We start from the raw sequence: 27,819 nt of genomic DNA, 5'->3' as shown, positions 1-27,819 counted from the left end.
TGAGGTACTTCTGCGGCCTTTCCAGCTGTTGCAGATGTCTTGTGAGGTACATACCAAATGGGGCATTGTACTCTATCATGGGTCTAATGAGGGTTGAGTACAGTGAGAAATTACCTTTTTTTCTGGATGAAAAGCCCTTAGTGATGAGGTGTGCCACATAGAAGGATTTCTGACTGTTGCGGCAATGTGGTTATCGAAGGTGAGACTACTGTCCACCTGTGTCCCTAAGTCTCTCATCACACTTTCGGTGTTTAGTGTTCTGCCACTTATGTGGTAATTCATGGGTACATGTTTTTCCCAAAGGGGATAACTATACATTTCTTGGGATTAAACTTGAGCCTATGGCTCTGGCACAAAGCATCTGTTTCTGAAAGGCCCTTTTGTAGAATAGCCACATCATTTGGGGATTCAATAATGGCTCCCAGTTTGCAGTCATCTGCGAACTTTGTTCGCCAGAGTCCCTTAGTGTTGGTCTGTACTTCAGAGAAGTAGATGCCGAACAAGAGCAGTCCCAGGACTCAACCCTGAGGTACTCCACTTGTCGGGAGCTGGATTTGGAGTCGGCTACATTTACAGTCTGGGTTCTGTCAGTAAGCCAGTTGGTAACCCATAGAATGATGTAGGGATTTATGCCCAGCTTAGTAAGTCTACCTAGGATTCCAGTGAGGGGGACGGTGTCGATGGCCTTGGTGAGGTCCAGATAGGCTGTGTAGACTGTCTTACCCTCGTCCACAGGTCTGGAGACTGACTTGAAAAAGTCTATCAGGCTCAGGAGACAAGATCGGTGCTTCATGAACCCAAACTGGGTGGGGTCCAGTGTTTGAAGGTTGCCAATGTCTTTGTTTATAAGTTCCATTATAATGCGTTACATGCCCTTGCAAATCAGGCTCGTCAGACTGATGGGACGGGTAGTTCCTGGGATCCAAGGTGGATCCCCCTTGTGGAGCGAGATAACTGTAGCTGTGCACCACTCAGTGGCCACGAAGCCTGAGGTGAGGCTATGATTAAACATGACACTTAGGTGAGGTGCCAGTTCATTTTGTAGTTCATGTAGTACACAGCCCAGGATGTCATCTGGTCCCATGGATGCTGTATGTTTAGTGGCTAACAAGATCTGGGGAATGCCCTAGAGCATCATGGAACATGGAGTAAGCCACGAGCTAGTTAAGAGACCTCGAGCTTTTGCAAAAGCTGAGTCAGAAGACAGGATCGGTTCTGAACCCACAAGTACAGAATGAAGGCAAGATATGATTACTTCACATCAATACACACATATGGAGTGCCTGTCCGAATTGGGTAGTTTACGTGCACACTTCTGGCATCTTTTGAAACCAGAAGTTCCCTAGTTTTTCTCAGCTATCACAAAAAAATATACAAGCAAAAAGGATGACGAAGTTAAGATATTATTGTCTAAAGTTTAGATTTTTTTTTTTTTTTTTTTTTAAGGAAAACTCGTACCAACAATGGTATGAAAGATTACATAATGGTAATGAAGGAAAGGAAAGAAATAAAGGTACCAATGATAACACAAAGAATTACCTTAACGGTAAGACAGGAAAAATATCAATGATGGTATGTACAAGAAAAACACTACTCGTGTTAAGAAACAAAAGCAGTAATAGATGAGCTGGGTATAAGAGAAAAAAGTCACTAAAAAGGTGATTACCAGAGAAATTTTACTTATAACAGAATTATATTGCTCAAGCGTGGTTTTGGCTAGACATGTCTGGCACGGAAAGCGGCCAACGAGATCTGAGGTAATCCTGTGAGGAGCATTATGGGTAAAGCTTAGCTTGAGAGTTTTGGAGGGTGCACGCTGGAATAACATTTGGTTCAGTTCTGATATACGGAACCGAACCCAAAGTCAAGGATTAGGTGAAGACTGACATCATCAAAATCTTTGCTACATTTTCTGTACAGCCAGACAACATATCTAATTATCCCAGCAAAGCAAAAAAATACACAGTCTGCTTTTCCGGGAGTGTTATGTACACCAACAGCTCAGCTGCAAATCAAAAGAATTGTACTCCTTTTCCAGCTTAAATCCTTCCACATTGCACAATTTAGGGATTAATAACTGTATGAAACTTACTTCCCACACTCACTGCAAGGATGATCACTCTTTTCATCTGGTTTGTCTAGTCCTGAAGCATGATGCGGACAGCTGTCTGCATTGTGCTAGATTAAACATGACGGAAATCAGGTGTCATCTAGAATATTACCATGTCTACCTACCTCAAAGCAAACAGTGGTCATGATCCCAAGTCTGACATGGTACTGGAGAAGGCACCCATTCAAAGTATAAGAAGTAATGTAGGTAGTAGCAAGGGAAAATCAGTGACAGCTTCTCAGAAGCTGACAGTTTCCCCGGGCCCAATACCACAAGATCAGACAGGTACATTTAAAGCTCACCACACTCAGTTAGGTAGGAGTCTCTTGACATGACTGCTTTGGAGGCTGTCAATCTGTTGCACGCTGGCATGTCCTCAAGGTCAAGTCTACAGTTACATTAATCTGGAAGACTCCTTGAAAGCCTCTGGAGTCAACTCTCAGCTCAATAAGTGTACACACAGCTGTACTTCATGAATACTGCAGCAATGAAAAGGACATCTACTGTTACAGTAAGATCTTACACAACTGTATTTGTCCTACCAGGACTAAATATTCAGGTCTTCCACATGCACGCTTTCAGGTAATGCCAGATGAGGTTGTGGTGAGAGTCTGAGACCCCAGGCCAGCCTAAAGGTTACCTTGAGATTACTTCTGAAACTCCATCCTTATGCGAGATAAGAGTGTGGTTGGATATCCCAGCGACTGGGCATGCTAATACTATCTCTTCCTGTGGTACCACTGTAGCTTTCTCATGTGCAGTCTTGCAAGCAGGACCATTACTATGCAGGACGCCATGCACACCACAACAGTTAGGAATTCTCTTTGCTGAGACTGAGATTCAGTTATGAATGTGTGCAGAGGTATTCGGAAGAAAGGCTATCTGGTCATCTTTTTTGTTATAAAGCATGCTAGGGTGAATTGCAGTGTCTAGAGGAGCTGCCTGAATTAGCTAGTCATCTGTTTTGAGGGAAATATGAATGCCACCGGTCTTGCAATGATCATGTGCTGAAGCCAGGCACTTTGAATATCCTGGGTGAGGCAGACATGTCAAAAGGCAAGTAGGTAAATTGGTAACCCTGTCTGACATGAATTTTGGAAACCTTCTGTGCACCTCTGAAATGGAAATGTGGAGGTTGGTATCTTTTAATTATGAGGTGACAAGAAGGGACTCAGGAAAGAGAAGAGGCAAAATGTTCTACAGTGTAAGCAATTTCAATGTTGGTACTTCTGAGAAGTTGATTATTCGTGACTGGTCAAAAATAGCTCATTAATTGCTTTCCTTTCATGGCAGTAGAAAGTTATAAATAAAATCATGTCCTTTCTTCCATTTTTGGTATTCTCTAAAACACCTGAAGTTAAAAAGTCCTTTAACACATATGTGACAAAGTAAATTTCTTCTTGGGGAACTGGAGGACTTCATCGGCATGTGGGTCTCCATTGGGTGAAGGTTATACCCATTTCACAATGCTGAAACTTACTGGTCTTGGATGACGACTCTCCACTCCTTAAAAAATGAGGCCTGAACAGTATCCATTTTTATGAGAGAAATGGCTGGAGAAGGGAAAGTGGAGTTGTAGGACTAGGATGGGATTTTTAGGAGAGGAAAGAATGAGCTTGATGAGCTTGACAGGATCATAGGTGTTCCCCTTTGATGCCCACCTCACTTATCCCTTTGCTATGGCTTGCCTCCCCCCCTTTAGTATCCTCTGATTTGCTTGTGAAATTTGCAATTTTTTGACTAGATAACGTGGCCAATTTGTGGTACAGTAGTTTCTGCTGTACTTCAAAGACATGGAATGAAAAAGCTGTTTTACGGACTGCATGGGATTCCCTTTCTGTTCCAGTCTTTTAAACATTTTTGCAATAAAGGTTCTCAGAAGAAGAAATCCCTGTTTAGCAGTGCATTCATTCAGGAGCTCTTCCAACACACTATCTGTTGGGGGTGGTCCTCAGTCAGGTACATCTTCGAATCACCATGTCAGTAGCTGCTGCCCTGCATTATCCATCTAGTGCATTATGGCCACATTTCGTAGAGAGCCTGGGAGCCTGAGTCCTGAGGTTACACAGCTCAAGCATCTCCTCTTTTAGATCTTTGCTCTTGATTTCTTGCACCTTAGACTTCAGTAGGTCAGTCTGGTAGTTAAGGGCCCTAAAGGTTACAGTAGCAGCGATATTATGTCATCTTCCCAAAGCTATCACTTACCTTCTTCTCCCTGCCACTGGGAGCAGGGCTCCTACATGAACTCCAGGTGCATCTCTGCTGGATCAGAAAACAGGTTTCTGTACAAACATTAATGGGAATCCTAGACCTTGTTTAAGTGGTCAGGCTTCGTAGGGACAAGGTGAAGGTAATCTTGCATCACTAATGAATGCATCTTCCATTACTTAGACTTGAGGCACAGCAAGAGGCTTAGGCAGATTCATAAAGTCCCTGCATCTTAACTAGGCCTGGGAGAACTCATTTCTTCCCACATTTTAAGGCCACCTTCATCCTAGCAGGGGAGGCTCCAAACAAAACATCCTCTGAAGGAGCAAAGAACATTACATCCTCCTTGTCATACTCAAAACCGAGAAGGGAGACATTTGGTTACATGCCGGATTAGCCATCTCTGAATCCAGACTATCTAGTTCCTCCTGTATGGTATATGTTCAGACACTACCATGGTTATGTGGTAAATAAACATGGTGGGGGGGGCTCCATCATACCCTCGGTCACCTAGACATGGACCTTTGGGAAATTGCAAACTCCCTAGGCATGCACCTCATGGCACAGTACCTACCAGGAGAAAGCAATCAACTGGCAGATCAACTAAGTAGGAGCCCGGGTTTCTCAAGTGGCAAAACTGCATCAGCAAGATTTACTCAGCTTAGCCAAAGACTGGGGTGTGCTGCAGATGGACCTTTTTGCCACCAAAGAAAACAGTCACTTGAAAAAGTTTTGCTCATGGACCAAAAAGTTAGCTTAAAAGACAGATCTCTTCTCCACCCTTTTTTGAGGCTTATTCCTTTATGCCTTCCCCCCAGTACCCTTGCTCCCCAGGGTACTGCTGAAGATAAGGGAAGAAGGGCCAATGCTCATTCTAATAGCCCCAGATTGGCCAAAGCAGCACTGATATATTCTACTGCTCAGTATAAGCAAGAAACCATGGATGTTCTTTGTCTTTCAGTGAACTTTTCTCTCGCTAAAAAAATATCAAGGGCCTAAATCTTAAAGCTATGCTGACTGTCTTGAAGCCTTTCCTTTTTTCTCAGCATTAAACAGGGCGCTCAGAGACAACTTCTGCCTTGCTTACAGAGGTTCAATAGAACCTGTTTGGTTAGACCTATTACACATTCGCAAGTGCAATGGTATCAAACACGGTGAAAGGATCTTGATCTGTAGTAAGATAAACAGAACATGATGGAAGCACAGCTATGTATCACGGAGCATAAAGCTTCTATGGAACAAGTCTTTCACTCCATAAAAAGCAAGGTGGTACTTCTAATCTATTCAAATATAATTTGGATGAATGGATGAGTAAACACAAATATAACCCCACCCTCAGTTTAGCTCATGTCTCTCATAAATAGGGGAACCATACAAATGTCTTAACACATCCTTGCTTGGCACATCTCTGGGTTATTTGCATGTAAAATCTAACTTCTAAAAACTATGACGGAAATGTAAGATTAATCTTTTTAAGATCCTCATTCATCAACAAACGCTAGCAAGTACCCGTGAAACTATGAATTTAACAAAATGACATCAGTTTGAAAAAGATGGCAGCCATTAGTAGTCAAACAATTCAAATGGGTTTGGAGCATTAACTTCACATGTATTTATCCGTCTGTGGATGGTAATTCATAACTGAAACTAAGCAGAAATTCTTAAGATTCTAAGAGCAGGATAAGTTATTTCTTACACTTATTTCATTGAACTGCACTTCTGAAATGCTTATAATTGTGCTATACAGTTAATCTACCACATTTTGCACTGTTATGAAGCTTTTTCTATTGTTTCACTGCTTTTATGCATTGTTTTATACAGTTTTAATTGAATTTTTCATTGCTAGACACTGTTCCATTACTAAACAAAACAGAAGAAAATGCTGAAAAACAAAACTCCACAACCAAGGACCAGCAAGCAAGCCAGGAGAAACCGCCAAGGAGTAGCCAACCACACAATAAGGCACAACGAACCCAAATAAGCAAAATCCTCTTGCAGGAAAAAACGAACTCCACAGAAAGAAAAATCCTTTATTAACGTAATGCCACAAGTAATCCACGTTTTCGTTGACAATGCAACTTCATCAGATGAAAACCCATAGGTTTCCACACATTCCATTACTCTAATTGCACATTTACTGAATTACTTAACTGTAAACTGCTTTTTCATACCGAGAGTTGCATTTTCTGTTTGTGAGTGCTCTATTCGTGCATTTCTGTAAATTTTTTTATTTTTTGAGGTTTCTGTGTTCTAGTCTAGTCTGTTTGCAGTTAAAAGCATTCTCTGGAGTCTGCTTGCTCCTTGATCTGTTTTAAACTTCCATTTAGTGGCTACAGCTAGTAGCTGTAATAGTTACATGGTGTCTGCAGCTGCCCACCCATACTGTATATTTGATCTGTCACACTCCTCCCAGTCTAGTGTCATTAGTTCATTCAATCTAATAGAGAATATTTGTGAAGGCCAACCCACTCAGATACTTAACTTTGAATTAACTTCTGTTCCAGCTTTCTCCATTTCCACTTTACTGAAAAAAGAAATTGTATACTTTTTCTGTAACAAGTCTAGTCCAGATACAGATTTGCTGTATCCTGAACTGTTTGTAAGCTCCCGAGCACCCCCCACCGCTTATGTAGGGTTAAACTATTCCTGGCGCCATAAAGTCTGCTCTTCAAAATTTCCCTTGCAAAGAGCCACCTTTTTGGTTTTAGCACTCAAATCTGTTTCTTTGAGCTCAGCACTTGTTCAGAACTCGTAAGCACTAAATAAGCTACAAATTACTACAGCACTCAATTTTCCACATTATCTAGAGGAAAACAGTTTTTAGTACTTAATAAACACCTATCCAGGCATGTCTAAAGGTCAGCTTCCCTGTGTTTTCTCTTGTCTACCCGATTAATCTGGGCATCTTGGGGCAATGCAGCAACTGCCTCATGTACACAGACAACCCTCTCCTCCTACCACCCATCACTGCAACCTGTGAGAGATGCACTTATATAGTCAGACTGGAAGCAAACCTCTCGCCACCGAAGACTGGACTAGACCAGTCAAGAGGAGAAGGTTAACACTTGCACCACACAACACTCATCACATAGTCCCTCAAAACCTACACCACCAAAACGCACACAAAGAAGCACAAAACACATGCCTAAATTCACGGAGGCTCTCAATAAAAATCTGCCCAAACAACAGAGACCTCCAAAGCAGAAATGCAAGTAACCTCCACCCCCCAACACAACCCAAATGACAGCCCACAAACTCAGTGTGCCACTCAACTACAGCCCATAAAGCATAACGTACTCAACACACTAGTCATAAGTGACTATTGTCAGGCACACTGATGTTCCACTCACCAGGCTAAACAAGGAGAAAGTTTCTGTCAGCTGCCTGTCGGGTGTCAGGATCCACCACATAACGCACACACTCAGGTCACTCCACAAGTACAAATAAGACTCTGTCACTGTCCATGTTGGTGTGAATGACCTGAGACGTACCTCCCTGGACTACATGAAGGGAGACATGGAGGAGCTCTCTGATCTTGCAGCCCAAGCAGGTATGACCCTAGCCCCGAGTAGCATGCTACAATCACCCAGAATGATACCACAGTACAAGGACAAAATGATTGACTTCAACAACTGGCTAAGCTTCTGGTGTCATTCTAAGGGAATCCAGTATCTGTCTGTCTGGGATGACATGATCGACAGACCACGATGCTTTGCCAGGGATGGCCTTCACCTGTCACCCTTGGGATTCCGGACACTGGCAAAGGTTCTTGCCACCCCTATAGTGCCTTTTTTAGGCAAGGTTCAAATGACAAATCCACCACCGTAACAGGTACAAGCAAGCAAAATCTGAGGGTAATGCTTCTCAATGCTAGAAGTCCAAACCTCAAAATGCACTCTCGAGGCACTCCTTAAAATGGAGAACATCAACATCTGTGCAATGACAGAGACCTGTTTCAAAGCTCCAGATAGCACCCCCTGCATTATCAGGCTATAATTCATACCAGACATTTCGGCCACCTAACCCGGACCGAAACACTAAAGGTGGAGGCATGTCCATATTCATTAAGGATATCCACACATCCAAGCTAGTTGATGAGCATAGTGCATCCGAGATTATCCAAGTTTAACTAACTCTGGGCAAGACCGCAATCCAGATTTGTAGCATGTTACAGACCCCCCACCATGCCCCAGGATTCCCACTCCTCTTTTCTTGACACACTGGGAAATATTAGGGTACAACCCAACACCCTAATAATGGGTGATTTCAACTACCCCACCATTAACTGGGAAAACTACTCATGTACCAATTCTTTAGCGCAACGTTTTCTGGAATTCATAAATTCCAACGCCTTGGATCAACTTACCCACACCTCCACCAGGGGCAGCAATATCCTAGACCTGGACATCACCAACATGGGCGACCGGTGTTCCACACCAGGGGTCAATTACTCGTTGGGTCAGATCCAACCACAAGCTAATCACCCTAGTCATCCACATCCTGCCCTCACCCCCCATTAGGGAAAAAAATGTAAAAAATGTCTCCAAAGCCTACTTCATGCTTAAGACAGAAGTGACAAACTTCACCATAACCATGCAGACGGACAATAGAGGTATGACTGCTGAATCCTACACAAATGCACTTTATAAGCACTTAAACAAGTGCATGGATCCTGCTATCCCTAACAGGACCAAGATGCTATCCTCCAAAAAAAGGAGGAGGATCTGGTGGTCTTCTGCCATAAACAAACTCTAGAACAGAAGAAAGAAACTGTTGCAAAAAAAAAAAAAAAGAGTAAAATCCCATAATTGGAGGAATTCCCTGGTCAGCCTCAGTAAGAAGCTGAGACCCCTCATAAAATCCTCCAAACTAGTTAAGAAAACAAAATTGCCACTGATTCTAAAGACAACCACACAGCATTCTATAGCTATGTCAAGAATCTCAATGGCAACACTCACTCTGCTCCGAGTTACAGCACAATGGCACTAAATATACAGAACCAAATGATACTGCCAACATCCTGGCAGACAGGTTTAGTGCTAACTTTACCCCCCTTCTCACTCCCCAAAGGGCCCATCTCTATATCGGAAGAAGGAAAAGTTCCAGTAACTATGGCTGCACAGGTAAAAACCTCACTCGCCAAAGCCATGAAGACGGTATCCATGTGACCTGACAACATCCCAGGTTACCTTCTACACGAACTACAGAATGAACTGACATCCCACCTAAGTACCATGTTCAGTCATAGCCTCACTCAGGCTTTGTGCCCATTGAATGGTGCACCATGATGGTTATCCCACTCCACAAAGGGGGAGCCATGACAGACCCAGAGAACTATCATCCTGTTAGCCTGACGAGCCTGGTCTGCAAGGCCATGGAAAGTATCATCATGGAACTCAAACAAAGACAATGGAGATCTCAAACCTCTGGACCCCACACAGTTCGGGTTTGTAAAAGGCAGATCATGTCTCCTAAACCTGATAGACTTCTTTGAAGCAGTCACCAAAGCCATAGATGAGGGTAAGGTGGTTCACACAGCCTATCTAGATTTTGCCAAGTCGGTCGATTCCATCCCCCCACTTTGGAATTATAGATAAACTCACTAAACTAGGTATAAATCCCCATGTCACAAGATGGGTTGCCAACTGGCTTACTAACAGAACCCACACTGTGAAATTAGCAGACTCCAAATCAGACGTCAGTCCAGTGACAAGTGGAGTACCGCAGGGTTCAGTCCCGGGTTCCCTCCTGTTTGCTATCTACTTCTCTGAAGTACAGGCTAACACAGAAGGTCTTTGGCTAACTAAGTTCGCAGATGACTGCAAACTAGGCACCATAATCGAAACTCTTAACGATGTGGACATCCTACAAAAGGGCCTCACTGAGACAGATGCCTGGTGTGAAAGCCATGGCCTCAAGCTCAATGCCATAAAGTGCATTGTCATTCCTTTTGGTAAAAACTCTGTAACCATGAACTACCACATAGGTGGTAGTCTACTTAACAGCGAAAGTGTGATGAGACCTTGGTACACAGGTAGACAATAGTCGCTCCTTTGATGATCACATTGTCACAGTGGTTAGGAAATCCTTCTATGTGGCCCACCTCATCACAAAAGGTTTCTCATCCAGAAAAAGAGAGCTCATTGTTCCCCTCTACTCATCACTCATTAGACCCATTACAGAGTACAACGCCCCTTTTGTTATGTACCTCACAAGATAAAAACAACTGGAAAGACTGCAGAAATACCTCACAAAGAGGATTACTGGCCTCAAATGGATGCCCTATGCAGATCTTCTCAAAAAACTCCAGCTTTCTCCATCTCATATTGCCTACTCAGAGTCGATATCTGCCTAACATACAAAGCTATGTCAAACCCAGAGCTGATGGACATGCTCCACTTAAAGAAACCCCAATCCCTCCGAGCTACATCCTCTAGGGACCTAAACCTTGTCACCACAATAAACAGAACACGCTGGACGAATAGATTCCTGTCCCAGTGACTTCCCATACACTGGAACAGACTACCTATCTATGTCAGAGTTTCTCATTAGCACTCAAGAAAAATCTTGATGATTGGATGAGAAATAGGAAATTCACCCCAGGGATCACTTCTGTGGCTCTGCTTGACAGGGGCACAGGAAAATTATTTTCTTGGGTGGTGAAAGCCAGGGTACCTTTTTGGCTAGGCTTGCATAGGCCCCTAGGGCCAAAAGCCTAGTACCTACCTATGAACATGTGATACATCAACAAGCTGGGGGGGGTACCCATTCTTATGCACTATTTAGGTTAGCAGTGCAGACTTGGGAAATAGCCAAGTTGTCAGGCTTGACCCTCAGAGTGAATTACATTCCATACAAGAACGTCTAGGGACAATTGGAAACTTGGATCTCCCATGTATAACTTAATTCACCTCCTTCCTGTAACTGGACTTCTCTAACCAAAAGTGAACCTACTTCAAACCATATGCATTAACGTTTCTTACACCTTATCTTACTATGTCAACTATCTCAGTCTAAGCTAATCACTTTAGAAGATGTCGACATGCCCTATCACGTAAATTATTTGACTAGTCTTCTCATAGTAAGCATTTTAGTAAAAAACTTAACTGTTATACTCTAACCTAAATTAGAATCTGTATGCATAACTTTTTTATTGCTTTCATGTCATATTTGTTACTTGTTAATGTAATATGTTTTGTAACGGTTACTAGTCTTACATGTTCGGAGCTTTTCTCCCTGGGCCATCACTGAAAATGGACCCAGCCCAGCTGGATTTTCCTGGTTAACAAATGTAAAATTAAATAAATAAATAAGTGAGTAGGCCACATACCCACACAAGTATGTTGATCATGAATGTGCTCCTGGCCCTCACACATGCAAGATGCACCAGAAGATCATTTAACTTTCTGAAACAGATGACAGAGTTTTCCTCCAGAACAGCAAGTCCAGGAGCCTGGACAATTTCTTTTCCAATCCATGTGCAAGTCTGAAAGTCTCAATGAGGTGTTATGGTTATTTTTATTCACTCACTGCTGAACTACTAGGATGTCACTGTATGAGTACTCGTTGTGTGTATGGAATACAGCTTACTGTAGGACTTGCGCTGAACCCAGTTTGTGACTGTAAAGGGTCAATCGACCAGCATGCCCAGCTAATTAAGAAATAAAATACACTGTGAAAGAACTTACTATAATAGTACAAGTCCTACTGGTCATGTTTCAGTATTCCGAACAGATGGGTTTTCACCACTGATGTCTGTCCTAGGTACCTAAGCTTGAACTTTCCATAAGCAATTCATATGACGTATGATCTCAGCTTGTGAGTGTAGGGATACATAAGTGGGCACTTGAGTGTAATTCCTCAGATTATCTTCAAGCCAGCGGCCTGAAGCTATATGAGAAGAAAAAAGCAGCTAGGAGGGGAAAAGCAGGAAATAAGAAGGGTCTCTCTCAAGGTCCAGAAGTCTGCTAGCCAGGCCAGCAGAGAAAAAGTAAAGATACATATGAAAAGGGGGCACTGTTTCTTTCATGGACTCTAAACTTGGCCAGTCAAACAATTGGTTGATTTGTGACTAGCCATAGTCTTGCCCAGGTAAAATCTGAAATATCCATGTACATCCAAGGAATGCACAAATTCTCTATTCCCTGTTCTGAGAGTTGGGAAAGAAAGTAGGTAGGTTGATGGCCTGATTGAGGGATATCTTGTTTAGCACTTTAGGCATGTAAGAGGGACTAACCCTCAGGGGCAATGTCACTATGGAAGCTAAGGAAGGGCTGCAAAGTCATGAGTGTCTGAAGCTCTAAGACTGGTCTAGCAGAAGTGAGAGCTATCAACAAAATTGTTTTCCAGCTACAGAATTTAAAAGAGAAGGAAGCAACTGACTCATAGGGAGGTAGACTAAGTTTTTCCAGTAAATAGTTTGGATCCCAAAGAGAAGGCATATCTCAGAGGGTTTAACTGCAGGACCCCCTTTAAAAACTGTTTGAGCTCAAACATGGGCATTTTATTTATTTATTGTTTACCAGGAAAGTCCGACTGGGACACAGCCCAGTTTCAGTGGAGGCCCATGAAGAAACACTCCAGACTCATGTCTTTGGAATGCAAGAGGAAACAAGCACCAGGAGGAGACCCACGTAAATGCAGGGAGGATATGCAGACTCCACAAAGATGGCACCACAGCCAAGAATTGAATCGGAGAACCTCTTGCTGTGAGGCAACAACGTTAAACACTGCTCCGCCCAACATAATATAATGATTAATGGAAAGACAGGCTGAGACGGCTGAAAGATGATTTTAATGGATGAATATGCCCAAAAGCCTTTCATGAGCTAACACAAATAAGATAAGATTAAAAAAAGGAGGAACCTCACATTTTATGAGATCCAGATCTTTAGCTTGGCACCAGAATGAAAATCTCTTCCATCTGGCTAGGAAGGATTCTTGAGCAGTGGGCCTTCCTTGCTTCCTGGGGAACCTGAAGTATGTCCTTAAAAAACTGGGTACCTGGAGGGGATCAGAATCTTATCGACCACAGTGTTAGGCTGGGGTGAAGCAATGCACCCTTCTGTTGAGTAGGCCCACTTTGTGGGGTAACTTGTACTGATTGCCCCTTGCTGCCTTGGCCAAAAGAAGTCATCAGATGAATTTGTTTTTTTTTTTTTTGTTTTGGCAAGACTTTTGGTAGCTGACAAAGTAGAGAAAATGCATAAAGAAACTTTCTCATCCACTAGGAAAGACCAGCCATCTGTCCTCCATGCCTGAGGACAAGGAATCCTTGTGCAGAAAACGGGGAGCTGTTTGTTGCTCTCTGAGACAAATAAGTCCATCTGTGGTGTCTCTCAGCAAAGGACTATGCCGAGCATCCAAGTGTGTGTGTGTGTGTGTGTGTGTGTGTGTGTGTTGGGGGGGCTTTGATGGACCTGCTGAGGGAGTTTGCCAGTGTATTTACTGGGAGGGAAAGTAAACTGCTTGAAGGGACATGTTTGCTTTGACAGCCAGGTCCCAAGCAATCTGAGCCAGTATGCAAAACTGGTAGGATCTTCCCCTCCTTGGTTATTTACGTATCGCATGATTGTTGTGTTGTCTGTGAATACTCTGAGAACTCCGGGTTTCCCTTGATGAGAGAAGATCTACAGGGCCTAAATGAGTATCCACTTCTTTTTCAGGTTGATGTGTTCTGCCTTAAGGTCAGTTTGCCAACAACCATCTGTGCCTCCCAACCCCTGTAAGAGGCATCTTTGTGTGACACTTGACTCAGAGTCTGCACCTTGAAGGCCAGGCCTAGCTTGAGTTTCACCTGCATCACCCACCAAAGAACCCCCCTATTAAAAAAAAGTTATTACAGAGATCTCACAGTCCAGAGGGTGTGCGTGTTAGAACCACATATTTTTCAGGTATCACTGTATTTTCCAGATATGCAGCCTAGCATGTAGAAAGAGAGGAATGGTTGCTGCCATGTAACCTAGTGTTCTGAGAATATCCTTGCAGAACAAGCCTGGAGAGGTAAGAGGGATATGAAGTAAGCTTGTTAAAACTCTGCAACTTATCCTGGTGCAAGGCAGCCTGCATGTTCTTTGTGTCTAATATGCAACCCAGGAAAACTAGGTCCTGAATGGGATAAAAGGAAGACTTTATGGAAATGACTGTAAATATCAGTTGCAGGAGGATGTGAAGAGTGAACGTGAGGTGCAGCAATAGGGTCTGAGGGGATAAGGTCTGGATAAGCAAATAGTCTAGTTAGGGGAATATTTGTATTCACAGAGTCCTGCAAAATGCTGCAACTGGAGCCAGGCACTTTGTGAAAACTGTGGGCCATAGAAAGCCCAAAGGACAAAGCAGAAAGCAGAAAACAGAAAATGAGATGAGCCAGTAAAGAATCTCAGAAATTTCCTGTAAGACGGGTGTATGGGAACATGCAGGTACACATGCTTTAAGTCCAAAGATACTAGAAAGGCATTTGGAAAGAGGGTAAGGCATTGGCATTACTGCAGAAGGCTTAGCCATGGCTAAGGAGACAGCAGAAGGATTAAATAATGCATTCTTTTTTCTCCAAACATCTTTAATAAATGTTCACATATGACAAAGGCAATCTTACATTTAAATAAATGAAAACCATACAAAATTATGCCACTTTAGTTGCAAACAGTTTACATCATAGACATCATTGACACAATTGTAGGATTAAATACAGGATTCTTGAACAAAAACTGTAATTCTGTAAAATCTGTAAGGCCTCTCAGGACTGAAGGCTGACAGTCTGGAGCAGAAGACATATATGCAAAAGCATCAAGAAAGGCCTCCAGGAATGGAGGGACAGGATAATGTGATGATATGCTCACTTCTGAAAATAAAACAAAACTAATATCTTTTAGGCTATCAGATATGTGCTTCAACTCCCACTCAAAATGTTTCATAATATTCATAACGGTGTCTCTGAAAGATGCCTCTTCTGCAGGAGAATGAAGGGAGACGGACTCCACCTAAGGTAATCTGATCCGGTGAGAGAATCAGTAGTATGTTAATGAATGATTTTCGAGTCCGAGGCTGTCTCTGCATCCTCAGAAAAGTCCATCCATTCCTTCTCCATAGAAAGCTGGGGGAAGGGACATGCTTGGTCTTCTGTTTCTTTTTTCCCTTTAGGGGTGATGTCTGCATGGATCAAGTGTGGAAACTCCTAATGTACCTATATCAGTGAACCTGGGATATCTTACCATTCTAAAATCTGAGGGATACCTTCAGGGTCCTCTGAGATAATCTGCAGTTCCTCCTTCTCTGTAGCAGAAGCAGCCACCACAGACATGTAATCCTCCGATGACATAACTGCCGCCAATGGGGTTCACAGCAGAGGGTGTCTGAAGAAGAGTTGGATGTACAGTGGGTGGGAAAACGTTACTGAATACATCAGAGTCTGACTGGGCCAGACTGATTATCAGGCCTATGCCTCAAGTTTTTTCATTGGAGCAGGTGGTATGTCAGGAGTGCAGGGGTCTGCCACCTTAGACTGGGCCAACCACTTCAGGCATTGAGTTTCCAGGAAAGTTAAAGGACCACTAGACACTTGCAACAATGGAAGAGGCACCAAATGTACCTCACAAAGAGGATCCTAGGCTTTAAACACTAATCCTATATGGACAGACTCAAAAAAACTCCAACTATTCTCTGACTCATATCGCCTACTTAGAGGCGATCTCTGCTTGACTTACAAAGCCATGTCTGACCCAGCTCTGTCAGAAATGTTATATCTAAAGAAATCCCAATCCCTCTGCACCACATGCTCCAGAGACCTCAACCTCATTACTACAATTAACAGAACATGCTGGAGGTACAGGTTCATAACTCAGAGACTGCCCACGCTATGAACAGACTTCCCTTACATGTCAAGCAGAGTGCACCTCACTGACCATCTTCAAGAGAAATCTTGATGAGTGGATGGGAAACAGAAAACTCACCCCGAAATTAACTCCAGTGGCTCTACTCGACAGGGGCACTGGGAACTAAGGTCAGGTGGCACTATGACAGGGTAATCCTATGGCTAAGCTTGTAAAGGCTCCAAGGCCATTAGCCTAGTACACACCTATGATAAAAGGGATTGCAAGGTCTTGGGTATGAACAACTGTCATATTAAACAAAAGTTGTAGTAATGCTCTGCATCTAAACAAAAAAGGCATTGGGAATGAAGGTTTTTATAGGATATCTAATTACCCACACTCACGCTTACCCCTCCTAGGTGACATCTAACAAAACCACAGAAAAACAGCATAAACCAGAAAGGAAAGTCCCCCAGTGGAACACTTATTTTAATCAGAGAAGGCTTACAGTACAAATGACCATGCAAAGCTAAGACCACCGACAGGTGTGAAACTATTCAGGCTGGTGGCAAGACACACATTTTGGGGATTTATGGTAATATGTCCCCTTATGTACCCCTATGCTGAAAGGTTCATAGGTAAGTAATGGGCTAGCTGCCCTTGTGGGTCATTTTATGCCTAGCCAGTTTCCCTTACTGTGCTTGAAATAACCCATCTCATTTGGCTACAGACAGGCCTTGCCCATTCCCATGGTCAATAATTATATACTATCCCTAATGAGAATAACTAGGATCATACCGTAGATAATTTGAGGAGGACCCCCCCCCCCATGCAAGGGATAAAGCGTTTAGGAGCTGTATATGTCCATTAGTAGTACAGGGGGCAGTCCTGGGGTAAAGTTTCTGTTTCCCATCTATAGATCTAAACTGGGTTTGAATATGGACAGGGATGAACTTTGTTGCATGTCTCATTGAGTAAGGACATATGTTACATGAATAGCTTATAGAAGGTTTAGGCTTTAGTACCATGGCCAGATGTCAGAGGCGAACATTCATCTGTTTGCAATACTGCAAACGTGATTTCAATCAGGACATATAGAGGGATTATGCATGCTCACAGATATATGTAGGTTCATAGGTTGATACTAGGCTATCTGCCCTAAGGCATTTACAAGCCTCCCAGAGTGTGTTTGGCTTTCGCCACCCTTTTAAATGAGTTTACTATACCCTTTTAAGGTTAGTTTACTGTGCTTCTGTCTAGCAGTGACGCTGAAGTGATCCCCGGGGTAAACCTACGATCTCCCATCCACTCGTCACGATTTCTCTTGAAGAGAAGCAGTGAGGGGCTCTGTCTGACATGTACACAGTCTGAACTCCCCAGCTGCTGACTGTGGCAACAACCACAAGGTATTTTCACTTATTTATTTGCATCTGATTACTTTACAACCTTTTTTGCATTTGGTATGCAGCAAACCTAAAGGTCAGATGGAAGAGGTTAGCTTGGGAGGTTCAGGCTTTAATGGATCAACATCCCTGTTTAATTTTCTGGGGAAAGGCTTGATATACAGCTTCACAAGCTACATGAAAGCATTAAAGGAGCCTGAAACTGGGCCACAGAAAAGATAAGATCCAGTAGAAAAGTTTTTGCCCAATTAGGTTTGCAGTTTAAAGGAAGTAATGAGACTGCTCACCTTACAAATTGTATGTTATAGGTAGCCTCAGATTAAACACTGGGATAAAATGCGGGAAGCAGCATTGATTATAACATGTGGACAATTTCAACAAATGTTTGCACTAAGCTGTAGTAATATCAGGTGCACAGAGAGTTAATGGAAGTTTATCAAAATATGGAGTGTGATTCCTTTGTTGGGTGCAAATATAAAATGTTACAGATGAAGAACTTGGACAGAAACGAGTATTTGAATATAACAAGGAACTCAGGACAGGCATTCAGAATATCAGGGACAGAGGAAATGGAAAGTAACACTGAAATGCATATAGGAGGGGTTCCAAAAGTGATACATGGTGGAGGGGGGAGACAATGGCAGACTTCAGGTAGTAAGGGGCGATTGACAGGGTTGGTGGATCACACTGACATGTAATTATATCACAGGTAAAGCTATTGTGATGCTCATGACAAATTTGTAAGAAAAACTTTCAGAAGAGATTATTTATTGGTGGGGACTGGAGCCAGATTTTCTTATAAGCCCCATAATATATTCTTGCTATAGGAGAAGTACAATAAAAGTGGGTAGATTACTTTGCATGGAAGATGTGAATTTAGCAGTAGAAACTCAAGAAAGAATTTACTTATCCCCTCAAGATAAAATAACTGGGTTAGATAAGATAAAATTATATTTCACAGGAAAATGTGTATTTAACTGAAAACTTATGAGGAAAAGTAGGAGACCAAACAACAATCCAAGACACTTGCGGAAGAAGGCAAGTCCACTCCAAGTACTGTAGTTCCTTTTCTTTAATATAGCACAAACAAAAATAATAAAAAATACAGAATATATTGAAGTAGATAAAACTGTGAACACAAAGCGCTTTTTGTCCCATCTGGTAGTGAGACTTCTTCAGGTAAAGGCATTCACTAAAACCAGTGCATTTAAATACAGTCCATGGTGCAAGCTTGTCTTTAGTCAGACAATGGGTGAGGGCTATTCCCAACACACTGAATTATGCTATGAGCGTCCAACTCTATAAGTAATTACACCCTTTAAAAGTTTCTTTCAAAACACCCTCTGGACTTATTAAAAGGCAAGTAAGTATACACACACTCTTGTCCAGGTATTGCGACATAGTAAATCATACTCGTAGTATAGAGAATAAAAAATATATAAATACTGGGGTAACAGTTGTATAAGGATACATGGAAGTACAAACAACATTCCTGTCTCTACATCATGGCATGACACCCATCATTTGAATTATGTGTTACTATGCCACAATACTGGACAAGTGTGTGTGTGTATACTTACTTGCCTTTTAACAAGTCCAGAGGGTGTTTTGAAAGAAACTTTTAAAAGGATGTAATTACTTATTCAGTTGGACGCTCATTGCCAGTACTACTATTTAAGCTTTTTGAAATTGGAGGATGAATATGGTCTGATGAAGCCCTTCCGGGTGAAAGCGCTTACCTCTCTTTTTGGAATAAACTGATTTTCTGCCATACATTGGATGTGTTTTGTGTTCTGCAGCCTAGCATCGCTCCAGCATCTATTTTTTCTGCTTGTTTGCTTTATTTAGAAATGTCATTTCATGTTTTACTATTAACTACACCTGTAACTAACTCCATATAATCAATCACTAGCTTCACACACCACATCCAATAATAAACTTTAACTACGGTACTGACAAAGGTTTTAGAGAAGAACTATCCTACAACTACTTACTCTACATATACTATTCCTTGTTTAGCTTAGATTTTTTTTTTACCTTCTAATGTGCATATATATCTGGCTTATCGCTACTCTCTTAAAATTATCAACTGTTTAAGTTTGGAAATCTTTTTTCTCCCCATCTCCAGGCTGGACTTTCCCAGATGGTAAATATGAACAAACAAATGTCAAATGCACTTTGGGGTGGTACAGCAGTTAGCATTGCTGCCTCACAGCAAAAGGTTCTTGGGTTTGAGTCTTGGCTGGGGTGCCTTCTGTACAGAATCTACATGTCTTCTCCTAGTTTGTGTGGGTGTTATTTACTTGTTTATTTAACATTTGTTTACTGGGAAAGTCTGACTTGAAACGAGCCAATTTTCAGTGGAGGCCTGGGAAGAAACACTCCAGATGCAAGTCTTTGTAATGTGGGAGGAAACCGGAGCACCTGGTGGAAACACACACAAACACACGTAAGACACGCAGACTTTGCACAGAAGGCACCCCAGCTGAAAATCAAACCAGAGAAGCTCTTGTTGTGAGCCGGCAATGCACAGCAGCGGCAGGACTAGCCATTTGCTGGTCTAAACACTGGCTCTACATGATTGTCAATACTGATGTGACACCCCAATCCCATGTGCAAAAAATAAGGAAAGAAATTATGGATGGAAATGCACTTAATTGGAAGACTACATTATGCTCACCTTCTCCCAACAAGCAAATGCAATAGATGAACTACATTATGTTATGGTAATTTTAATTCATACCTACAGGAAACAACTACAGAACAGATTTTTTTGAGGTAAAGGAGAACTGTGCACTAGCAACTTTCTGAAAACAATGACCATTATATTCTGTAGCAGAATCATGTTTTCTTACCTGTATGATTTTTGACAGCTCATCAAAGGAGTTTTTGCAATCGCCACAGTATACTTGGGCCAACTGAAGAATGTACCGGTGCACACTAGCTGAAGTAGAGCTGACACCAGATCCACCACTGGAATCCTCCTGTAGAAAACAAACATGATTTTGAACTGGAAAGGTCAATGATGAGTTGTGGAAATAAACACAACATGGCAATTACAGTCACCATACCTTTTGCTATCAAATCTGCAATGATCTGTCATGACTAGAACTAGTGATGCAAACATGACAGTCCTGTTGCAAAATCAACTTGGACATGGGCTTTAACTATGCATACATGTGTGTGGATAACTGAATCTGCATGTTTTAATCTGTTTTGTTGAATGAGAGATTTCTGCTAGGTTAAATGTCACCTTATAGTTAAGGACTGGGCAGAAAGGTTCCAACACAGAGAAATACAGGTAGAAAGCAAAGCATGGCCTTAAAACAAACAATAAACATGCAGTATTAGATATGTATCAACAAAGAGCGACTGTTTTTCAGTAAAACTGTTGACAAAATTTGAAAATATAAATATGCAAGTAAATATGAACACAAAAATATTGAAATGAACAAATCTGCTCTAATGAAGCACATATACCTATATCTATGTATAGATATAAATATGCACAAATTTGTATATTTGTATTTATATTTATTTGAAGCAGTGGCAGTATTATACAGAATCCTAAATCAGCTCAAACACAACTCAGCAGTTAACAAATTTGTACACTGAGGAGAAGTAGTTATACATGCAGCTGGACTGAAAAGATAAAGAAGACAAAAGGCAGAATGCAACATATTAATAGATTAAAGAAAACTGCCAATTTCATTACAGACCATTTTTACTTCCTAATTTCATTTTGTAACAGTCACTATACAGTATTTGAAACTGTGTTTACTTATTATAGCTTGATGAGATACTGAATGCAGTGAGAGCTATGCAAGAGATGAAAGCCCACAAATCTGTGCTTGATGCCGCTATCAAATCTTGACTGCTGTGAGATCTGGCAACATAACAGAGCACCATGGTCACAAGTGAAAACTGGTAGTTGGGCATAAAAGATTGTACCTGGCTGACAGAGTGAAATAATGAACAACTGACACAGGAATAATAAAAACAGTGTGAACAAACTCAGAGCAGATATCGTCAGAGCCCAACAAACGTAAAATGCTTTGTACACAGCACACAGTCTAAAGTAATAAAAAACAATTTCAGATGTGAAATGTGATGCTGTACCTTACAAAATGCATATCTATGCAAAAGGGACTTCAAATGTTAAATATACCACAATGTCACCTGTAACAGTATGGACAGGAAACTCTGCCCTTAAGAAAACCAGGCAATATCATACTCAAAATAAAAAGCTCTTTCACATTCACTTCACTTTTACCTGTGGTTTTTCAGGAGCAGCTTCATTTACTTTGCAAAGCAACGTCTCCAGTTGAGGACGATGTCCCATCAGCTGATGATACACACGATCGGCCTTGTCCAGGAGGGTATTAATGTTGGTTACAGCCTTAAAAAGAAAACAAAAGCATGTCAGTATGACAAATACTTAAGCCACAATTTTAAATTGCAAGCCATTTTTTAAACTATTGGTCTATCAACTCAAACAAGCAACACATTTTATTTAAATGTAGTAACTACAAGGTTTACTATGAATGTAAATGCCAAGTATGGTAAGTGGACATGAGAGATTCAGAAATAACAGCTGCATACTGTTTAGACTATCTTTGCTTTCTAGTTTATTCAGGTTCAAACTGCACTGCTCAAATACAAAAGTTATTCATTTAGTTACTAACATTTAACAGATTTTTACTGCCAATTTTGTTTTTCCATATATATTTATTATACACATGCATTCTATGCACCCAAATTATATACATGGTGTACATTTATGTTTAACGAGAAAGTGCACTAATTACACCATTCCGACAATACAGATGGTAGATTTCTTTGAGAAAATCAAACACAATCCATTAAGGAAAACTGCATACGAGTAACAAATCTGAACTAATTACATGCTTGAACAACATTAAATCCAAAAACTGAAAATATCGATGGGCTCAAAACAAAATGAGAAGTTATGTACCTACCATAATGTTCCATGTTAGTCGTCTTTTTCTCGCCTTCTTTCTTGCTGGATGGGTTCAGAGCCAATCCTCGGCTCAGACTTGGCCTATACTAAAGCTCGAGAGCTAATTTTTACCGGCTCGAGGCAACCCTATATCCCATGATGCTAGGCGCTAACTACCCAGATCTCATTTGGTAGCTGAGAACATAGCAATTTTAGCCTCCCAACCCAAGGGAGAGAAGGAAAGGGGGGAAAACTCTCATGTGCCACTACCTGAAGCTATAGTTACCCAAGGATAACCAGTTTAGGCTTCAAATTGTGAAGGGTGAAGACCCTGATAAAAAAGGGAAATCCTTTCGGTCTATCCAGGCTAGGGGGATGGCGGATGGGACGCAAGAAAGAAGGCGAGAAGACAACTAACATGGAACGTTATGGTAGGTATATAACTTCTCAATGTTAAGTTGTCAATCTCGCCTTCATTCTTGCTGGATGGGACCACGTCCCTAGCACCTTCATCCCGGGTGGCTCATTGGAACAAGCTCTTGAGAGCGGTGGAACCAAAATTTGCCCTGTTTCTGAAGGCCATGTCTAATTTGTAGTGTGTAATAAAGGTATATGGAGAAGCCCATGTGGCTGCTGCACAAATAGTATCCATTGGCAATCTAGCTTGAAAGGCTGTTGATGTAGCTAAAGCTCTGGTTGAATAGGCTCTTGGCTTAGAAGGGAATTCTTTACCTCTGAGTTGATAGATACAGGTAATCACAGAGGACAGCCATCTAGACAAGGTTACTTTGGATACCGGAAGGCCCTTTTTACCTTCCACATAGGACAGAAAAAGCTGATCAGATTTCCTAGTTTGTTTAGTTCTGTCCAGATAGTAACGGAGATGACTATGAATGTCCAGATAATGCAGTTTTTGCTCTGCCCTGTTAGAATAATTAGGGAAGAAAACTGGAAGATCGATAGATCGATTTAAATTTGCCTGAGAAGCCACCTTGGGCAAAAAAGACAGGTTAGTTCTGAGAGAAACCCTGTCTTTGTGGAAAACTAGATAAGGAGGATGAATGCAAAGGGCATGGAGTTTCGATACTCTCCTAGCAGAAGTTATGGCAGCTAGGAAGAGAGTTTTCCAAGAGAGCAACTTTAAAGCACAGGAAGCCGCAGGTTCAAAGGGAGGAAGAATCAAGGATGTTAAAATCAAATTTAAATCCCACTGTGGTGGGGGTCTTTGATTAGGTTTGAGTAAAGATACCCATGGAAGGCTTTACAAAGCTTGTGGGGACATGATGCTGGAATCCAATAGGCCTATGTGAAAATTAGAAATGGCCGCTAACTGAACCTTTACAGTGGAGGATGAAGAGCATGAATGAAAAATGTCCGCTAGGAAATCTAGAACTGACTGTATAGTAGCAGTGAAGGGATCTATATTCCTAGCCCTTTGAAGGAAAAACGCTTCCATTTACTAGTATAAATCCTTCTGGTAGAGGACTTAAGGAAGCTACAATAATATCATGGACAGAATTGGAAATCAGGGGAAGCCTGGCTGAAATGGAAGTGGAGCAACCAAGCTGTGAGGTTGAGGGATTGGTGCAGCCTGACTGGTGGGCCAAAGATCTGGCACTCGTCCAGATGCCAAGGCTGTTCCAAGCGGTAGCGATGCAGGAGCGGGAACCATATCTGTCAAGGCCAATAAGGGCAATGAGGATCATCCTGGCTCTCAGAGGTAGCTTTCTGAATCAACTGAGTGATTAATGGAAAGGGGGGAAAAGCGTATAGAAGTCCCCGAGGCCAATCGTGGACTAGAGCATCTCTGGGGGGGATGGCCTGGAAGGGGAAAGATGGTGAAAAAGTCGAGGCACTTGCTGTTCCGAGGTGTTGCAAAAAGATCGCAGCAAGGAAGACCCCACTTCTGAAAAATCTCCTCCGTTACCGACTGCTTGAGAGACCACTCGTGTGGCATGAGAATAGCTCTGCTCAACCTGTCCGCTATGATGTTGGACTTCCCGGGGATATGCATTGCTATCAGAAACCGCTGAGAAGAGATCGTCCATTGCCAAAGTCTGAGTGCCTCTCGACAGATAGGACTTGGTTCCGCCCTGCTTGTTGATATACCACACTACGGACATATTGTCCGTCTGAATTGCAATAGTCCCTAAAGGAAGAGAGTCTTGGAGGGCTTGCAACGCCAAAAGCACTGCTCTCATCTCCAGGACATTTATGTGCAGGTGGCATTCGAAAGGTTGCCATGTGCCCTGGACTGTCCTGCCCTGAAAATGCCCCCCCACACACCCGATCAGGGAAGCATCCGTTGTGACCGTGGCAACCGGAGGGGAAGGAATGAATGGTCTGCCCTGAAGGAGTTGAGGGGAGACCATCCACCAAGACAGATGTTTCTTGCAAGATACAGTTATTATGATTTTGTGTGTCAAACAAAGCTGTTGGAAGGACCACTGGGAGAAGAGCAAGGGGAAGTAGCGTGATGGCTGCCGCCATGAGACCCAACAATTTTAGAAAAAACCCGGCCTGGATTCTTTTGCTCTGAAGGAGGATATGAACATGATTTCGAATATCTAAAACTCTTTGCTCGGTTAATTTTGCTGAGAGATGTATGGTGTCCAAGGTGGCGCCTATGAACGTAATAGACTGACAAGGCAGACTTTCCGAAATTTATGGAAATACCTAGCCCTTTGCAAGTTTGAATGGTGTAATCTCTGGCAAGAAGAAGCTGATGCCTGGTGGTGGCAGTAAGGAGCCAGTCGTCTAAGTACGGAAACACCTGGAATCCTTGACGTCTCAGATGAGCCGTAACCACTGCCATGCATTTGGTGAACACTCGGGGGGCTGTAGTGAGACCAAAGGGCAGGGCCCTGAACTGTAGTGACTGGCCCCCAGCCTGAAGCGGAGAAACCTGCTGGAGCGCCTGTGCATCTTGATGTGATAGTATGCATCCTGAAGGTCTACTGAGCACATCCAATTGTCCTGACCCAGAAAGGGTAGAATGGACTGTAGCGTGAACATCCGGAACTTCGTTCTTTTTATAGACTTGTTTAGTCTGCTGAGATCTATTGGCCTCAGTCCTGTCTTTTTTGGTACCAAAAAGAACTTGGAGTGATTCGGATCCTAGTTGGTCTGCTGGGACTGGCTGGATGGCACTGTTAGCAGTTTTGATACTTCTAGTACTGCTTGTTCCCTTAGACTGGGTGGAACGTCTGGGAGGGGCCTTCCATGCTTGAGGATGGTATGTCCTTGTGCAAAACTTTTCAGATGGTGATTGAAGTGGAGGCAAAAGATCTATATCCGGCCTTCCCCATGCTTGAGCTATTTGTAAGAAAATGTCTGGATGCAACATCCATTCGTGTGGATCCATGATGTTTCTGCTTAGGCTGTCCGCCAGAACATTGTCCTTCCCTGGTACAAACTGGGATTGTAGCTCTATTTTCAATTGTAGGGAAATATCCCAGAGATTCATTGCCAGTCTGCAAAGAGGGTAGGAATGGGTACCTCCTTGCTTATTTATGTACCACATAACTGTGGTATTGTCTGTCTTTATAAGTAGATGTCCCTGATGCATGAACTTTTCGAAGGCCTTGATTGCACGTATCACTGCCAGCATTTCTTTTTGGTTGATATGCAGGTGCTTTTCTTTTTGTGTCCATTGTCCTTGAATGCATCTGCCCTCCATGTGCACCCCCCATCCATGGTCTGAGGCGTCTGTTGTCATGGTTTGACTTGTATGAGGTTTGCTGAAAGGCAGACCTTTGTTTTTCTGGCTTGCTTGAGCCCACCACAGAAATTCCTTTTGAAGGCATGGAATGAGTGGGATCAATGTTTCCAGGCTGTGGCTGTGCCGAGACCATAGACATTTTAGGTACCACTGTAGTTTCCTCATATGCAGCCTTGCATGTGGAATCAGAAGAATGCAAGATGCCATGAAACCCAGGGCCTGCAGGATTTTCCTTGCAGTCATCTGGGTGTGTGTTGCCAATCTTCTGAAGTATTCTGGTAATTGTTTTTGTTTTTCTTTTGTCAGAAACGCCATCTGGGTGTTTGTGTCCAGTGTGGCACCCAGGAAAGGTATTTGTTGGGATGGTACAAGACTTGATTTCTGAATACTGACTGTGTATCCCAAGGCCTGCAGTAGGTGAATGACAGTCCAAGTTTTTTAACAAGGCATGTTGGCTGTCCGCTTGTATAAGGCAGTCGTCCAGATAAGGATATATTTGTATCCCCTGAAGTCTGCAATGTGCAATTACTGATGCCAGGCATTTCGTGAACACTCTGGGCGCAGTAGATAAGCCAAAGGGCAATGCTGAGAATTGATAATGCTCTGAGCCTGCAAGAAATCTGAGGTATCTTCTGCAACTTTGTCTGATTGGGACATGCAGGTATGCCTCCTTGAGGTCCAGTTACCAACCAAGACCCCTTGCCCAGCATGGGAAGGAGTTGCTGTAAAGTCAGCATTTTGAATTTTGGCACAATAAGGTAAGTATTCAATTCAGTGCGGACAAGTCCAAAATGGGTCTCCATTGCTTTTCTTTTCTTGGAACAAGGAACAGTCTTGAATAAAATCCTTGTCCTTGTTCTGCAGAAGGAACCTTTTCTATTGCTCTTATTTGAAGTAGATTTGTTATTTGTTTGAGTGCCTCTGCCCTTTGATTTGGTGGCAGGTTTGGCCTGCCATGTCTTGTTGGCAGTGTATGAAAATGGAATCTGTATCCTTTGTCTATTATCTCCAGTATCCATTTGTCCTTTGTAATATTGTGCCAATTTTTTGAGAATAAAGTTAACTTTCCGCCCAAAGGTGCTTCTAATTGAGCCCTGGATGGCGGAGTCAAAGTCAAGTCATTGAGATTGTCCTGGCGGAGCAGTGGAAGGTCCTGCCCCACCTCTCTGGTTCGGAGGCTGCCACTGACGTCCTCTGTAGGAGCCTTGAGTTTGCCCTCTACCTCTGCCACGTCTGTTTTTGCCTTTCTGAAATTTGTCTGTGTCAGGAAAGGACCAATGTTTAGAAGGCCAATTCCTGCTGAATCTTGGAGGCTGTACCTGGAGGAAATCTTTGACTGTTTGCACTGATTTTGCCTTTTCCTCTATTTTCTTTAAAACCTCTTGTGCAGTAGCACCAAATAGCTTATGTTTCTCTAGTGGTGCATCCAAAAGCTTAATTTTCACATGGTCTGGCAATGTTTGTTCCTTTAACCAAGCATGTCTGCGTATGACCGCACCTGTCATTGCTGCTCTACATGAAGCTTCCAATGCATCATATCCACACTGAAGGAAATGGCTGCTAACCTGCTTATTATTATGAACCAATTCCTGTAACCCCTTTCTATCTAA

General features: G+C 42.4%; 1 protein-coding gene across 1 annotated transcript in view; it reads right to left on the bottom strand.

The window, feature by feature from the left end:
• Positions 1 to 27,819, bottom strand: part of UBR4 (ubiquitin protein ligase E3 component n-recognin 4) — a 3,959,899-nt gene that overhangs the window by 836,697 nt on the left and 3,095,383 nt on the right. The window contains 2 exon segments of the mRNA XM_044087073.1: positions 20,384 to 20,512; positions 21,802 to 21,927. Of these exon segments, the coding sequence (XP_043943008.1) occupies positions 20,384 to 20,512; positions 21,802 to 21,927 (255 nt within the window).

The sequence above is a fragment of the Protopterus annectens genome, chromosome 1.part1, assembly GCF_019279795.1.
Source record: "Protopterus annectens isolate FY-2018-M chromosome 1.part1, PAN1.0, whole genome shotgun sequence".
NCBI classification, from domain to species: Eukaryota; Metazoa; Chordata; order Ceratodontiformes; family Protopteridae; genus Protopterus; species Protopterus annectens.
Note: the sequence above shows the minus strand (reverse complement) of the source record. Positions and strands in the feature narration are given on the sequence as shown.